We start from the raw sequence: 17,060 nt of genomic DNA on the forward strand, positions 1-17,060 counted from the left end.
ATAATTAACATTTTAATTGTTTGGTCAGACAATTCATATATAATATATTCACATTAATAAATCGGGGGATTAAATGTGGAGTTGTGTTCTGTATTCTAAATATGAAAACAAGCGTATGTGCACAGTACCTATTAGGGGCGTAACGGTATGTGTATTCGTACCGGACCGTTTCGGTGCAGGCCTTTCGGTACGGTGCACGTGTGCAGTGATTTTCTGTGCGGAACCCGCATATCACTACTGTGCACACATGTAACAAAAAGAAAATGTTAATAATACATTTCAGGAAACAGTTTTCAAGAATATTGTTAAAGGTGCAATAGGTGATTAACTTCAGAATTTTTTTTTCTTATGCTTATTGCGTCTCTTCACATCTTTATAGCAATCATTAAGTGGTTTAAATGTATTCATATACATTTATATATTCTGTGGGCTAAAGAACTGTTCGTCCAATCAAAACGCTAGTTCTGAGCATTTTAATTGACTTTCCTACCTGCCTGTCAACATATGCATTTGCATATACCTCTGCGCACCTGGTTCAGGCAGATAGGATGCATCATTTGTGTTGTGGGCAGACAGAGTGAGAATGGCAGAAAAACACCGGTGAATGACATATGATGTATTGTAGTAATGTTTTCTCTGTTTGCGTTCGAGTGTTCAGGGGGCGTGGCTTTGAACAGTGATTTGCAGGGAGGGTGGGACATACACTTTCATTGATATCAGGCTGAAGTTAGCATTTTCCAAAATCTCCTACTGCACCTTTAATCATCGCTCCACTGCAGTGATTGGGAGCTTTTAAGAAGGAAAATAATAGTGATCATTTAAAATAGGCTATTACTATGGTATCAAAGTTTTTTATCCAAATGAAGACCTTAGCAAAGCATTTTACTAATCAAAAATTATGTTTTGATATATTTAAAGGTATCAAAATTAAGAATGTTTTAGGCAGCTCTCCTTTTTAAGAGAATTTTACGTATACTCTATGGTTGTTATGATAAATTGTAGATAAACAAGAATTCATGTTTATTTAGTATTATTAAGAAATAATAGACAGCTGTTTACATCTGACAATCATGAAACTGACCATGTGTTCCTGGGTTAGTAGAATCACAGTACTCAATCCTCCACCATGAAGAAATCACACTCCAAATGCACAAAATGTATCACTGAGGTACAATGCAAATTTGTGTATTTGCACAATTACTCTCCAAATAGGACTTCTGATCCTGCTCCTTATCTCTCTCCCACTTCACTTCCTGTCAGTTCTGATCTGTCATATCATAATAAATGCAAAAATGCCAAAAATAAATCTACATGGGCCTCATCCTTTGAAACTTACCTTGTAACTTGACTGTCTCTTTGTTGTTCCTGCTTTCAGTGGTGGCGATCTACGACTACATGCAGGACAAGGAAGATGAATTGTCTTTCCAGGAGGGGGCCATCATCTATGTCATTAAAAAGAATGATGATGGCTGGTTTGAAGGTGTGATGAGCGGCACTACGGGACTCTTCCCTGGAAACTACGTGGAGTCCATCATGCACTACACGGAGTGAGGGTGTCCTCAGTCTCTCCCCCAACCCTTGAGGCCCACCAGTGCTAACCTTACACTGCAGAAGAGTGCATGTGTGCATACAAACCATGCTAATAACAGAGAGACTTCTGAGATGAGAGGTGCAACTGAAAAGACGAAGCGATGTGAAGCTGAACATCCAGATGTTGCAGACCAGACTTTTGCACCAAGGACTGAGGAAACACTATTAGAGAAATAACATTGTATTTAATAAAAGCCAATAATATGTTTACTGTTGAATGAAGGATACAGAGTTTGAAGTTCATGATATGCATAAGCTAGATTTAGTGTGGGTTCATTGTTTTTATTTTTCCATTTTTCATGACCTTTGCTCATTCCACAGCATTGCAGTGTTTTGGAAGGCAGCACGGGGGCTGACTGATGTCTCTGAAATGGATTTGTTTTTTGAACGGCCTGAGGTGGGTTCAGGGTATGCTTTTCACGCTCAAAAACGGAGGTCATTACATTCATGTTGTGTTTTAAGGTACAAGGAAAGTGTGGAACTGAACAGAAAGAGTGAATATAGAGAAGTAGCTTTCTATTTATTAAATGTTGTGACCGCTAAAGGTTTTTTAATTTGTCTCTGTAAAGTGTTTTTAGTAATTGTTAAACTTAACTAATTAAAATTAGTTTGAGCCAGATAGATGATATAGGAAATATTTGCACAAAGGTCTCACCTTGGTTTTACTTTTTAACTTGATCATTAAATATATTTAATAAGTTTATTCACTTTTATTCCCTCATGAGAATCGGTCAGCTCCAACACACATGCAGTACTAGACATATCCAATAACCTCATGTATTTAAAACTGTTTTGCTTTTTTTGTTTGTTTGTTTTACATTTAAATATTGTGTCATGATGCTAAACATTTGGTTAATATTCGATAAGTGTATGTAGTGATTCATAGACTGCATGCTTAATGAAAATAAACATATTGACATTTTAATTTTTCTTTTCTTTTTTTTTTCCTTTCACATTTTATAGTGTTCCCACAATCATGGAAAACCTGAAAAATCTGGAAATGTTAAACTAGTGATTTCCAATCTTCTCAACATTTTCTACAGCTGTTTTGAAATATTTCATCAACTAAAACTGCAATTATACCTGCATGAAACATCCTTCTGGTTGTGGGATATTTTGAGAGGTTTACACATTAATATAGTTTGTCTATTCATTCATGTTAGTACCGGACATTGGGAAAAAGTATATTCAATTCGTTCTACACGTTTGTTCTTGATGACTTCATATACCCAGTTTAAGACATTCATGTCACATGGACGGTCAGTCCAAATATTACAGTATTAATTTGGCTGCTCTTTGTGTTTATGCTAAATATATTGTGCCATTTTGTAGTATTATTGAAATGTGTATAAGCTACTATTTGACAATCACTTATCTCTTTTTCTCCAGCTACTAAAAGAGTTTTCCATTTTGCAGGTCCTAAAATAAGCAAGCATCTCCATAGTGAACTTTAATTGGAATCTTATGTAAAGAACAGATGGAGTTGTTTAAAGCAGGGTAGAGCCAGGTGAGCGTATCTCTCTACCCAGCAATACCTGGCAAAATGTGATGTATAGAGGCATAATTTACCTGTCTGAAAGCTCATCACTCTAAACACCAGTGTTGACAGATATTTTATTGAAGAGTAATTTTTTGTAAGCAATTAAACCCATCAAGTCTATATTCTTATGTGCAAATATATGTGTGTGTATATATAACTGAATAAAGGTATGGACATCAGGATTTCCATGTGTGAGTCGATGAAACGAATGTGCAAATTCTCTAACATTAAATGTGAACCGCCTTTTTTTTTTCGTTAAAGGAACTTTCCATGTGACTCAGAGATTTCTTAACAGAAATGTTTCACCTTTGAGCATTTATGGTAAAAAAAAAAAAAAAAAAAATCAACGACTTGCTGTTTTGGTTGTGTTGAGTTTATAGTGAAATGTCTTCTCCTCAGATGGTGTTGTTATAGTGCAGAGCTCTTTTTGTAATACACGCCCATGTTCTTTTTCAGAATTACGTAACTTGGCAGCAATCAGGGGTCCAGATGGCTTGAGACGTACGTAAGATTGCTGGAGGTTTGCACACTCAGACACCCACAGACTGTTAGCTGCGGAGAACGAGAAGAGCACTTATTCTGCTTTGATGAAGCTATGAGATTCTCAACATTTTTATATCTTTAGATAGTGTGATTTTATTTTTAAAGTAGGCTAATAAATAGAGCTGCAGTATCCACATAGCAAAAATTGCAACCAAGAGGAAGGGAATGTTTTGTGTTGAAGTGTGAAAATCAAACCTCAGCTCTGTAAAATATGGTGTGAAACACGATATCAAGTGAGCAGTTCTCTGTTAGAAGTCGGCAGAATATTTTTCATTCCGGTTTCCTGTCGTTATATACAGGTGCTAGTCATATAATTAGAATATCAAAAAGTTGATATATTTCACTAATTCCGTTCAAAAAGTGAAACTTGTATATTTTAATTCAAACACAGACTGATGTATTTCAAATGTTTATTTCTTTTAATTTTGATTATAACTGACAACTAAGGAAAATCCAAAATTCAGTATCTCAGAAAACTTGAATATAACATGACCAATGCAAAGAAAGGATTTTTTTTAAATCTTGGCCAACTGAAAAATATAAATGAAAAGTATGAGCATGTGCAGCACTCAATACTTAGTTGGGGCTCCTTTTGCCTGAATTACTGCAGCAATGCGGCATGGCATGGAGTCGATCAGTCTGTGGCACTGCTCAGGTGTTATGAGAGCCCAGGTTGCTCTGATAGTGGCCTTCAGCTCTTCTGCATTCTTGGGTCTGGCATATCGCCTCTTCCTCTTCACAATAGCCCATAGATTTTCTATGGGGTTAAGGTCATGCAAGTTTGCTTGCCAATTAAGAACAGGGATACCATGGTCCTTAAACCAGGTACTGGTAGCTTTGGCACAGTGTGCAGGTGCCAAGTCCTGTTGGAAAATGAAATCTGCATCTCCATAAAGTTGGTCAGCAGCAGGAAGCATGAAGTGCTCTAAAACTTCCTGGTATACTGCTGCGTTGACCTCAGAAAACACAGTGGACCAACACCAGCAGATGACATGGAATCGCAAACCATTACTGACTGTGGAAACTTTACACTGGACATCAAGCAACTTGGAGTGTGTGCCTCTCCTCTCTTCCTCCAGATTCTGGGACCCTGATTTCCAAAGGAAATGCAAAATTTACTTTCATCAGAGAACATAACTTTGGACCACTCAGCAGCAGTCCAGTCCTTTTTGTCTTTTGCCCAGGCGAGATGCTTCTGATGCTGTCTGTTGTTCAAGAGTGGCTTGACACAAGGAATGCGACAGCTGAAACCCATGTCTTGCATACGTCTATGCGTAGTGGTTCTTGAAGCACTGACTCCAGCTGCAGTCCACTCTTTGTGAACCTCCCCCACATTTTTGAATGGGTTTTGTTTCACAATCCTCTCCAGGGTGCGGTTATCCCTATTGCTTGTAAACTTCTTTTTTTTCTACCACATCTTTTCCTTCCCTTCACCTTTTGTGTCTTGCCCTCCTTGTGCAAGGTGTCAATGCTCATGTCAGCAGTCTTCCCCATGATTGTGTAGCCTACAGAACTAGACTGAGAGACCATTTAAAGGCCTTTGCAGGTGTTTTGAGTTCATTAGCTAATTAGAGTGTGGCACCAGGTGTCTTCAATATTGAACCTTTTCACAATATTCAAATTTTCTGAGATACTGAATTTGGGATTTTCCGTAGTTGTCAGTTATAAATATCTAAATTAAAAGAAATAAACATTTGAAATATATCAGTCTGTGTGTAATGAATGCATATAATAAACAAGTTTCACATTTTGAATTGAATTAGTGAAATAAATCAACTTTTTGATGATATTCTAATTATATGACCAGCCCCTGTAGATGATATCCATGAAAGACTGGAGTTAAGTTTAAGTTTACAGGACAAAAGGATTGATCACAAATAACAGGTTGTGGCAGGCTGCCATGTTTTCTATAATTTCATACAATTAATGAAATCTGTTAGCCAAAATTGTTTTGTTACCTTTTCGTGTTTTCGTTACCATTTTCTTCTTTTTTAAATGATACATTTTAAATGCTTAATGGAATAATTAACCCAAAAAAGAAAATTAGTTTATTTTCTTCAACATAATAGATTTGAAGAGAAGTGGCATTAAATCACTTGCTCACCATTGAATCATCTGCAGTGAATGGGTGCCGTCAGAATGGGAGTTGATTTAAAAAAAAAAAAAATAACAATAATCCACACAACGGCAGTCCATCCACCTCTGGTAAGACTTATTCTCAAGACTTGTTGCTCAAACACGTCATGTATCTCTGAATTAGATATATTATCAATTTACTACTGATGAAAGTTAAGCATGTACAAATTCAGGACAAAGTGTGATGGAAATACATGACACAATCACACATTTCTTTGAATGTACTTTTTTTTTTTTTTTTTATCACAAGCCCTGTTGACATTTCAAGAGCCACATGTATGCAGCCATTGTGAAATATCATCCAGCATTTTCAGACTCTAAACCACAATGTCTTCAAGTCTTTTATGAAAGCTCAATTAAAACTGCAAAGCATTTACTTTGTGGTCAAAGCCAAGGCAGGGCTTGAAACATTGCATCTCTGGAAAATTGTTTCCTTAGCACTGCAGTGGAGACAAATACATTCACATAGTGAGAACAGCAAAAGTGAGTTACAAAAGAAATAAGGAAAAAAGATGACACCAGCCTACATTCTGCTGTTCTTCTTTCAGTGCTGCTGTGTCTCAGGTAAGAAAACATTCATGATTTAATCTAAATAATTTAATCTGTAAATATATGGACATAATAATGACTTCATTTCTTTAGTAACACTTGTTTCAAGTCATCAACAATCATATAGTGGTTAACATCTTTACGGCATGTCTTGAAAATATCATGTATAAATATTTAAAAATGTGTGATGTACACCTTTCACCATTCAGAAAAGAGGTACAAAAGTTGTTTGTGTCAGTGGTACTCGTTTCTTTTTTTCTTTTTTTTACCCCTAAAAGATGCATATTAGTACATTAGAATTAGGCCTACATATTAATACATGAAGTATTGGCTCTTACATGAGAAGTTACTGTTCCAGTGACAGCTCTTGTTCTTTTTGTCTTTCTCTTTTTATTTTAAGTAAAAAATTAAATTAATCTCTTTATTCTTCAAGGACACATTCAATTGTTCAAAAGTGACAGTAAATGCATTTACAATAAATTTTAGAAAATATTTGGGGATATTTCGACTAATATTGCTTTAAATAAATTATATTCTTTTGGACTTTCTATTCATCCAAACATTTTGGAAAACAACATTATTACAAAGTTTCATGGAAACATTAGGCTATAGTTTCCAGGAAAATATTAAGCATCTCAACTGGTTTCCGCACTACTGATAATACGAAATGTTTTTAAGCAGCAGTTTAGCATGTATCATTTCTGAAGGATCAAGTGACGATGAAGAATGGGGTAATGTCTGCTGAAAATTGTTTCGCCATCACAAGAACAAATTACAAATTAAATTAAAGTATAAAGTATTTTAAAATACAAAAAAGTCAGTATATACAAGAATAATATTTCACAATAATACTGGGTTTTCTGGAAAAAAAAAAATCTCAAATAAATATAAAATAAATGCCTGCTGAAAATTAAAATAAAAATAAAAAGCTATCATCATCTAGACTGGTTTTAGAGAAGTAGGGAGACCAGCTAAAACCAGCTACTTCCAGCTAAGACCAACCAGCTTAGGTTTTTTAGTTGTTGTTTTTTTTCAGCAGGTAAGTGCAAGGGACTTAAAAAATTATATAATCCACCTCAAACATCTGAATATTAGAGTAACATTAACAGCTGTCTGATACTTTATTCAAGTTATGATACTGTTGTCATTTAACTCTAATTAAACAGGGCAGCTTGGATATGACTTCAGTCATCTGGCTAACCTGGCACTGAAGGTTTCTGTCGATGAAGTCAACAGGCAGTCCAGCAATTTCAACCTGCACAAGCCAACAAGCAGTGTGGTCCGACAGGTAATAATATGTGCTTTTGTTTTTAAGAAGAAGATAAAGGGGAAGATTTCGATTTGATCTGCCAACAACAAATACTAGCAGCCTCATGAATACTCCCAGCAGAAGTCGAGCAGTTTCTCAGAGTGCACTAGCTTCCTCTAGTGGCTGTATGAACTCAAGTCAACCAGGAACTGGGTTACACTTAACCCTCCCTAAAAAATAATAATAATAATTCACAATTATTATTACTTTAAATCCATATGCTGTTTTTATTAAACACAAAAGTTAAGTTATTAAACAGCATTCTTGACGTCTGTCAAAATTCAAAGTAAAAGCACCATAAATTTAGGTTCATTTAAGGTTAGCCTACAGTCATAAACTTCTGACAAACAATTTCAATTAGTTTTTTTATTTTGCTTGTCATGCATTTCCTAAATTCAGCTATGACTAAATAGCCTAAATAAACTCAGAAATCAAGGAAGTTGACCTCCCTGCTGAAAAAAACAATAGAAACCTTAAAAAAAAAAAAAAAAAAAAGAAATTCACTACAAAATGGTTTCATGAAGTGTGTTTTGGGACACATTCCTTTAAGATTTAGGGGTTTTAATAGGCCAACAATAGAAGGTGCGCAAATTCCCAGTCAAGACCAACAGGCACAGTTCCCATTATATAACCAGTGAATCCATTACAAGTTCTGTGATGGTTTCTCTTGTTTTTGTTTTTTTAAAACATTAATACTATTTTGAAAGTATAGAATTTTAATACAGATTAATTGACAGACTCGTTTGATCTTTGTCATTGAAGATCACACGGGGACGTGATAATACATATGATATCCTGCTTGATTTCGGAATAAAGGAGATGGTCTGTCTGAAAAATACTAGGAGACCATTCTGGAGCAGTTGCCATTTCAAACAGGGCCAGCTTGTGGTAAGTGGAGATTTAATGTTTTTACTGTCTCCCTTCTGATTGTTGTGGGTCACACATACCAACATCACACTAAGCTATTTCTCACCGTTTCTTCTCTTTCTCAAGTCAAAGAAATTGTGCTCCAGTCTTGTGCGTGTTGGCAGCATTTCTGCAGCTCCTCTGGGCATCAGTTGTCTGGCTGATACAGCTGCTTTTGGCTCCAGCTCAGAGTCCAGCAGTGAAGAGGTCATTATTCAGCGGAGAGTATGGCTTCCTCTGAGCTCTGTCTTCAGGAGTCATTCTGTGTCAAGGAGAGTTTAACTCTTCCAGATTACTACTGATTTAATAAAGTCTGATTAAAACAGACAGACAGACCTCCAAGTGATGTTTCAATTAAAACAGTAACTTTACATGAAATTGTTTTGCTTTAAAAAGATACATTTTCAACCAAGAAAATAATCAAATAATTATCTCCTAATGTGGTAAACAAACAAGAAGTGTGTCTTATAAAATGAAATGATTAAAATTAAAAGTGTGTGTAGTTAATTGCTGCGGTATAGATTTAATCGCTTGAGCAACATTCAACCCAAGGCACATTTTTTTACAGTTCCATCATAGTTTGATCAGACATATAGATTTTTTAAACATTATCCATGTGTTATGTAGAGTGTATTGTCCATAATGGACTAACATTGTTATTCATTGCAAATCAGAGGATTCAGCATAAGCAGCGTTTAATTGTATGATGATAATGAACCATCAAAATAAGAACGTGGACAACATTCTGTGTGATTTACATATTTATATTGTTCAGTTTAAATGTAACAGACATTTACGTCCCCATTTATTTAACTAAAGGTTCCTGACTTTAAGAAGCAGCATTAGCTCTGTCCTCCTCCCTGTAAAGAGAACTATCTGTTCCTACATTTCATTACTCAGCCTTTCAAAACTGAAAGTCTTTTGGAGATGCAAAACCAACAGGTACATGTTTTCTCAACCTACGCATTCGAGTTTGTTAGAGGGATGACAATGATAGTAGGCACACAGTGAATTTTTTGCATTGTAAGTCAAGTAAACTTGACATGACACCTTTTATTTTGTGGCTATGGTCTTAAAACCGTACAAAGTGCTCAATCTTAGGCAACCATACGATGGAAGCATGCATGCTGGATTAACGTCAGTACATTGTGGCATTGCCGTGACATGAGAAAAAAATGTTCCAGATATGTGACACACTTTAATACAGCACTATGTATAGACAGAGGTCAAAATAAGGAGAACGACATTACTTCCTAGTGTGTGTTTGGCCCATGCAGAGCTAACGCACATTGATAAAGTCAGGAACTGCAGCTGTATGTACAGATAGATAGCAATGTAACCAACATAAACAGACATCACACCCCATTCACAGGCCAGCCACACGCCGAGCAGTACTCAAGTGGCAACAGGCTCATTTTCATCTTTGTCTAACATTTGGACATCTTCATGAAAAGTAAGGGTCCACAGCGACACAACATAACAGATTTATCAATAACAATGGTAGTTGTTTTTTTCTTTCTTGATATTTTAAGTGGAAGTTTCTAAACCTTTTAAATTAAATGTAGAAAGTTTGGTAGAATACTTCATTTAGAATGTATGCTACACAAGTGCTATCCCTTCATTGGGATTTGCACATCTAACGACAAGCAAGGGCGCCCTCGCTGTTTTTCTGAGAGTGGATCAACCAAATCACTCAGACGAAATGCGCGCACGCACACACACAAGCATCAGTTCAACAACCCTGATTTTCTATTCACGTTTAACGTTTAAAGTCAAGGGTTTCAAAACTAAACTTTAAAATAAGAATATATTTCAGGTATTAAATAATTTCATATAAAAAGTACAAGTTCCATCCCACCCCACTGTTCCACATATATATTTTATCATACATTATCCACTTTCCTCACAGCAGTGTCCATGCAGTACCTATAATAACAACGCCTCTTTTTTTTTCTCCATTTTTTTTTTTTTTTTGTATATATGCTACACTTAATAGCAAAGCGGCACAAATACGCAGAGAACCTTATGTATAGATGGTTTGGCTTTTTCATATTGTGGTTATAATCAGGGGTTAAAATGAGTAGTATTTTAATGCAGATGTTTCAGCTGTTGAAAATAAACAGAGTGGAAAAGGAGAGTGGCATATCCGTGCTCAGTATATGTCCCAACTACCACTCGCTTGTCAGTTTAGTGTTTTGGTCCCGTTTGGGTGGAGCCGGCGGAGGACCCCGCCGTAATGTTGCATAGCCTGAGATGTTGGCGCTCATGTATCCGCCCTTTTTTTGCTGGCCCAGCAGCTCTGGAGGAGGGGGCGGAAGGGCCATATCGTCCATGGTGGTTACTGGCTCCAGCTTGGCCGAGATTCTCGAGGACGAGAGGGAGCCATGTCGAGTCATGGACTTCCTTTTGAGAGTTCTGTTGAGGTCTTCCAAGAAGTTGGGTTGGACTGACAGACTGGCCTTGGGGGAAGTTGGTGGTATCTGAGAGTTAAAAGAGGACAGAGGCATCTGTTGAGGAGCTGGAGAAAGGGCAAGTGGCTCGGGTGGGCCACTGCTGCGGCGGTGCATAGTCGGATGGGGCATTTTCTTCAAGGAGCTTTGCTTCCGTGAGGATGTGGAGATGGAGGAGTGTTGGGGTTGAGGGTTCACCACGGCCACTCTGGGAGCCCCGGTGTGCAGTTCTGAGGGGAGAGGTGGAGGAGGCAGGAGTTCTGAGTCCGGCGGCGGAGGAGGAAAGTCACATTCGGAAGGAGGAGAGGGGAAGTCTGAGCTGGATTGCTGATACTGACCTGGATTCCCCTGGAGAGCCAGAGGCAGATTAGCTAAATTGATCTTGCCCGGTTTTAGTGGTGCACGGGGACCTGTGTAAGAGTCCTTGGAAGGTGATCCTGTTGTAGAGGATGGAGTTGAGAAGGAGCTGGGTGGGGCTGGACTGGGTTGGGCAAACATGCTAACCAAATCCTCCACTTTCTTGGACTCCTGGTACTCAACGGAAGAGGTGGACTTCATGCTGGAGTTGCGCTGTGGGGTTGGAGGAGGCTTCTTCCCTGCTGAACCAGTAGAAGAGTTTGATGACGTCGATGGGGACTTCTTCATTGGTGATCCCATCTTGCCAGAAGGCTGTGGGGCAGGAGGGGGACTTGGAGCAGGAGGTGGAGGGAATTCAAGGGTACTTTCTGGTGGGGGTGGAGGAAATTCAGGAGATAGTGGTTGAGCCTGCCCTCCTGGCTGCCATTTCGGTTTGGATTTTACCACAGGAGGAGATATGGGACCTTTTGATTCATTAGGGGCATCAGGGAACTGGTTTACAATCTGCTTTACAAGCGACTGGGTGGGAGAGATGGGGGCAGATACAGATGCAGCTTTGGAAGAAAGGCTATATTGCTTGGGAAGGGTAGGTGGAGGTTGATTGGGGCTGTGACCACTGGAGAGGCTTTGCTGTTTCTTCATGGTGGCCGAAGGGGTTGGAGACAAAGAAGTTGACATAGGGGAAATGGGGGAAATGCCGTGGGCGGGTTTCGGAGCTGTTTGGGGAGGAAAGCCACCAGTGAATGTTTTAGGTGGGGCAGGTGGACCTGACTGCTGAGGGGTTGGAGAGAAACACACTGGAGGAGGTGGCGGAGGCTCTTCATCTTGTTGGGCAGGTGAGAAGTCATAAGTCATATTAGGGAACTTTTGAGCTAAGAACTGCTGGAGCCCGTTGGTGCTGAGGGGAGGTGGGTATTTTAGCTGTTCTGGGGGTGGTGGTGGAGGCAAGTAGCCATTGCTGTGTAGGTGGGGTGGGGGTGGCAGCTGGTCATCCTCTGGAGGTGGGAGGGCAGCGTATTGGGGGCTGAGGGGGGCATGCTTCAACACAGCCATGGCTGACCCTGGCAGTGGCATCTCTGGAGGAGGAGGTGGTGGGGGCGGTGGAGGACTGCTGGCAGTATCTGCCATATTATCCATTACAGGTTTGAGACACTGTGGGGGCGGTGTTGGGGACATAGGTTGCTGCTGTGCTGCCAATAAGGGGGTCTGCTTGTGATGATTTGGAGCCTGGGAGATGTTTTGCAACCTAGCGAGGGTGCTGTATTTAGTGAACATAACTGGGGTGGAGTGGTGCGTGGGGTTGGGGAGAGGGGGAGGTGGTGGTGGAGATGGGGGCGAGGAGGGGGACACTGGGGACACACCACTGAAGCTGCTACGAGATTGGAGAGATTGGGGCAATTGGGGAAGTTGTAGAGGGTAAGAGGCTCTAGCAGGCTGTGCTGGTGGGCCATCCATTCTCACCTGTGGAAATGACCAAAATGGCTCAATTAGAACAGATCTAGTTCACAATGATTTATATTGTTTTGAACTATATATATTAGTGGTGTGCCACAAGATATTATGCAGACAGTGCAATTAAAAGTGTGAAATAACATGAAATGTTTTAAAGTATTAAAGGGTTAGTCCATCGAAAAATCATAATTGTATCACCCTCATGTCGTTCCGACCTCCGTTTATCTTTGGAACACAGTTTAAAATATTTTAGATTTAGTCAGTCCATGCTTCAAAATATTCTAACTGACCCTCTGATGTCACATGGACTACTTTGATGATGTTTTTCTTACCTTTCTGGACATGGACAGTATACCATACACACAGTTTCAATGGAGGGACTGAGAGCTCTCGGACTAAATCTAAAATATCTTAAACAAAGAGGTCTCACGGGTTTGGAACAACATGAGGGTGAGTTATTAATAACATAATTATGATTTTTCGATGAACTAACCCTTTAAGGGAGAAGCTATGAAATGTTAGTATTAATTGAGATCTGCTCATCCACTGTTCTCACAACATAAAAATCATTGAGATGTAGAGCTCAGACTAAAAATCACCAATTAAGACAACAGCAATTCAGTGTGCATAAAAAGATTATCCTGTATTTTTGTCGTGCTTACCTTCTCTGACAATATCCGTCATTTATAACACACCAAACCAAAACACACCAAACCTCATGTAACAGGTTATTCAAAATACAACACCAGTGCTCTGTTAAGAGTTAACACAAACTATTACAGTAGGTGTCTCACACCAGTCCCAAATTACCCAGCATTCAAAAAAAAAGTTGAACTGCCCACCACACACATCATTAAAGTGGTTAGTTGCTTTAGAGGTTCACATGTGAGAATTATATCAAATATAAACAGCTAGAGTGTGAGGTTTTATCACACTCCTAACCTCAATCCCCACCAGTGTATAGCTTTTCCAGACTTCTCATCCTGGGTAGACAAACAGAGGGGACCAATTAACAAGTAATATATCTGGGGACAGTGCGATACAAGTAATGTCCCACAATTACCCAAAGAGTCTCTTAATTGTAACTTAAATTGCCCTTGTTCTCTTAGTAATTAAACTTAACACTACTAAGATGTAGCTGACATTATGCCATATCCAGCTTTAGCTAATTCCAGTTTTAATTAAACTGGACAAAATCGAAAGTACGATTCTATCCCTGACACCATCAAAAACAATACAAACCTCATTGTTTTCTGCTTGGTACATGCGTACATTTTCTTTCAGGTTTTCATTTCAGCTAATATAAAACAGATGAATGCTGACTGGTGTATTGAACATATTGTGAACCCTATTTTGTTTATATACAATATTGCAAACAATAGATCTTTCAAAATGGATTGAGACACAGAAGAGATGATAATGACACCATGATGAAGAAACAGAGTTGAAACAAATCGGAGCAAGTAAAGAGACTAGTAAAGTTAACCCAAGGGTCACCTTGGGTTCATCTGCCTGACTGCCTCTCCTCCATGCCTCAGAGAAGATGGAGCTGACGACACTCTGAGAGCGCACATGACCAGAGGATGTGATCTCGGACACGCCGCTGTCTGATTGGCTGGAGTGGTTGGACTGAGATTCTGTTTGCATGAAAGAATCACAAAGTCGAGTCAACGGGTGGACGCATAAAACATTGAGCAAGCCTGTTAAATATCAAGCACTGTCTCATTTGAGATTTCTATATTTCTGCTGCCTCACTGCTGAACTCACCTGGTAGACTGGAGGAGCTGGAGCCAGACTTGATACTGGAGCTGGAGAGGGAGGACCAGTCATGAGCGGCCTCTGTGCGTCTCATGGCCTCCTGGTAGTTCAAATACAGCTGCTTCCCATACTGCATTACAAAATCACACAGATTCAGCCACAAAACCTAGCTACTGTAAATACATTATACACATGTCATCATGACGAGATGTTACCTTGGCAATGCGTATTCCATTGACCCACTGATGCAGCGTTCTGATATCATCACAGCACAGGTATTTGATGTACTGGGATTTCTTTTGAATCTGTGGGTGCTGTGTGGCAAAATCAGAGATGTTACCTATACTGATGCATTTTATAGTGTGTACTTTTTCCACTGTATTAGACTATGGTTTGACTAAATTCAGCTACGACTGATTACACAGTTTTATCACTAAATGTCTGATGCGTATTAAACACAAAACTCGCAAGCACTACCAAAAAGGTAAAACTGATTAAATGACTTTTATGCCCTTTCTGACCAATCCTTGAAAACAAAGTTCAATTCAGTATCAGTCTGATTCAATAAACGCTTCTTTGCCGAAGTGGGATCAGATGATTTCTATGCTGTTAGTTGCTGGCTGACGTTGTATAATTTGAATTAGATTTATCTGGTATAATTTGTGGTATAAACTGTTTCAGATGAACTCATCTCTAAATGGAGCGTAAAACACATACTGTGCTCGGTCACTTTTCAGATGGTCTCTTTCTTTCTAAGTAGGCAGTTCTTCACAATAATAAATTGCAATGTGGTCTATCCTTTATGCTGTATTCAAAACTTTGTCTGGGCAAAGACAACGCCAGATAAGGTCAAAAGCAGATAAGTTATGACAATGGAAAGCCAAACACTGACCAAAAACAGGCTATATTTATGTTTGTCTCACTTCTGTGGCTTTGATTTCCTTCTGAGGGTGTCTGCACAAACTGAAGAAATATGTTGCTCATTCCAGAATCATAATTTATAATGCAGACTGAGATCTGGCTTTTACAGAACCCAGCACTTAAAATGTTCTCTGGCAAAAGCTTCTTACTGCCGTCCGCTTTAACCATATAGACATCTGGAAAATTATTATAAACTCTAGAGATATGGACAGGCAAATTCTTGTTTTACTGCTTCCACTACTTACAAATGACTTTTTAATCATTTAAGTAAATGCATTTTAAGAACACATGGCTTCAACTCATCTTCCTCTTCAAGAACAAAGCAGTTTGACTGACATCTGATAACAAGGAATGAAAACTTTGACATTTTTAGACGATTTTTGCATAAAACTGCAATGTCTGATACAATGTACAAAAATTATTGTCATCCCTCACCTTCAAGACCATGCAGTAGTCAGTTGGGGCTTTATACTTGCTGCGGTAGTCCTGACCCAGGTACACATTAACATGATCCAGCTGCAGGAAGCAAACCAGGTCTCTAGAGGCCTACAGATGACACAGGATGGAAGGAAAAAGACTGCATCGTTAGTACATAACAAAGGGAAAACTTTGTTTTTGAATGCACCTGTAGGGAATGTTGGTAATAACGCTAATGCAAATTATAAATAGATTGTCTACATGCATATGCTTGCATCTTATCTCTTACTATTTTATGATCATTCATTTTATAATTATGTTTAAAACATCATGCCACACACCTGATCTGCTGTTTAATCCATTTGTTTGCTTACATTGTGATAATGAAAATTAGTTTTTAAAACGAGCTTTTAAATAAGCAGCAATAAACCTAAATGCTACTTCACTGTTCAATCCACTAGGGGGAGCACTATATTGTTAAAAAAGTGCATAGAATGAATGCACAAAAGGGAGTACTGAATGTTTTTTGTTTTTTTAAGAACTGAGATTCTGTACTTGTTGCACGTTGAATCAGACGGGTCATGTGTTAAGCATCAGTATTAAGTATGAAACAGGATGTGAGTATGTTAGTGATGCAGATGGGCAGCAGCTGTCAAATCCAGAGTGGTGACCTGAGGATGTACAGCAGCTGCTCTTTTATCTCTCTCTCTCGATCACCCTCTGCCTCCCTGTGGTCTGTGGATAATGAGCAGTCACTAGCCCATATCTACTCTGAACTTGAACTCATTAACTGATCTCTAGACATGGATGTGTTAAGCACAGAGCCAGCAGGCCCTTTATCTCTTGAAAAACACAGGAATTATTATGTTACTGACAAACAAGTGTGCTCGTCCTTCAGCCCTCAAACCTCAATCACATTTGCACATTCACAAGATGTGCTTATGCCAGGTTTAACACCAATGATGCCAAACGTCATTGGTCATTGCGCGTAACGTAAAATGGAAAGGGAACATTTTCCATGAATGCCGATTTACATTGCTCTTGTGTATTATCATTGCTCAGGCTTCATAGTGTATCTGCACATATATATGTGTGAACACTTAAGCACATGCATAATACGAGCATATGTGAT

At 38.8% G+C, this 17,060-nt stretch overlaps 3 protein-coding genes across 17 annotated transcripts in view; 2 read left to right on the forward strand and 1 right to left on the reverse strand.

The window, feature by feature from the left end:
• Positions 1-3,312, forward strand: part of abi2a (abl-interactor 2a) — a 37,048-nt gene extending 33,736 nt beyond the window's left edge. For all 12 annotated transcript variants that reach the window (XM_026272204.1, XM_026272208.1, XM_026272205.1 and 9 more), the window contains one exon: positions 1,376-3,312. In XM_026272204.1, the coding sequence (XP_026127989.1) occupies positions 1,376-1,551 (176 nt within the window). In that variant the 3' untranslated portion in view covers positions 1,552-3,312. The remainder of the gene's footprint in view (positions 1-1,375) is intronic.
• A 2,149-nt stretch (positions 3,313-5,461) lies between these two features.
• On the forward strand, positions 5,462-9,179 carry LOC113108862 (secreted phosphoprotein 24). Of its 2 annotated transcripts, XM_026272220.1 has the most exons (5): positions 5,462-5,878; positions 6,060-6,373; positions 7,525-7,646; positions 8,430-8,555; positions 8,661-9,179. In XM_026272220.1, exons 2-5 carry the CDS (start codon positions 6,322-6,324, stop codon positions 8,853-8,855), a joined length of 495 nt encoding a protein of 164 aa, XP_026128005.1. In that variant the 5' UTR covers positions 5,462-5,878; positions 6,060-6,321; the 3' UTR covers positions 8,856-9,179. The 2 variants fall into 2 exon arrangements, with proteins under 2 accessions (XP_026128005.1, XP_026128004.1); XM_026272219.1 differs by having other exon boundaries at positions 5,462-6,373.
• A 412-nt stretch (positions 9,180-9,591) lies between these two features.
• LOC113108861 (ras-associated and pleckstrin homology domains-containing protein 1-like) overlaps positions 9,592-17,060 on the reverse strand; it is a 63,365-nt gene continuing 55,896 nt past the window's right edge. For all 3 annotated transcript variants that reach the window (XM_026272218.1, XM_026272216.1, XM_026272217.1), the window contains 5 exons: positions 15,947-16,057; positions 14,806-14,904; positions 14,600-14,720; positions 14,330-14,469; positions 9,592-12,841 (listed from right to left, as the gene is read on the reverse strand). In XM_026272218.1, the coding sequence (XP_026128003.1) occupies positions 10,742-12,841; positions 14,330-14,469; positions 14,600-14,720; positions 14,806-14,904; positions 15,947-16,057 (2,571 nt within the window). In that variant the 3' untranslated portion in view covers positions 9,592-10,741. The remainder of the gene's footprint in view (positions 12,842-14,329; positions 14,470-14,599; positions 14,721-14,805; positions 14,905-15,946; positions 16,058-17,060) is intronic.

This window comes from Carassius auratus, chromosome 9 (assembly GCF_003368295.1).
Source record: "Carassius auratus strain Wakin chromosome 9, ASM336829v1, whole genome shotgun sequence".
NCBI classification, from domain to species: Eukaryota; Metazoa; Chordata; class Actinopteri; order Cypriniformes; family Cyprinidae; genus Carassius; species Carassius auratus.

Excerpts from the sequence above, each read along its gene's own strand:
- LOC113108862 (XM_026272219.1), top strand. The coding sequence starts at position 6,322 with ATGACACCAGCCTACATTCTGCTGTTCTTCTTTCAGTGCTGCTGTGTC. Across the intron at positions 6,374-7,524 it reads TCAGTGCTGCTGTGTCTCAG|GGCAGCTTGGATATGACTTC; the intron begins GTAAGAAAACAT and ends CTAATTAAACAG. Across the intron at positions 8,556-8,660 it reads TCAAACAGGGCCAGCTTGTG|TCAAAGAAATTGTGCTCCAG; the intron begins GTAAGTGGAGAT and ends CTCTTTCTCAAG.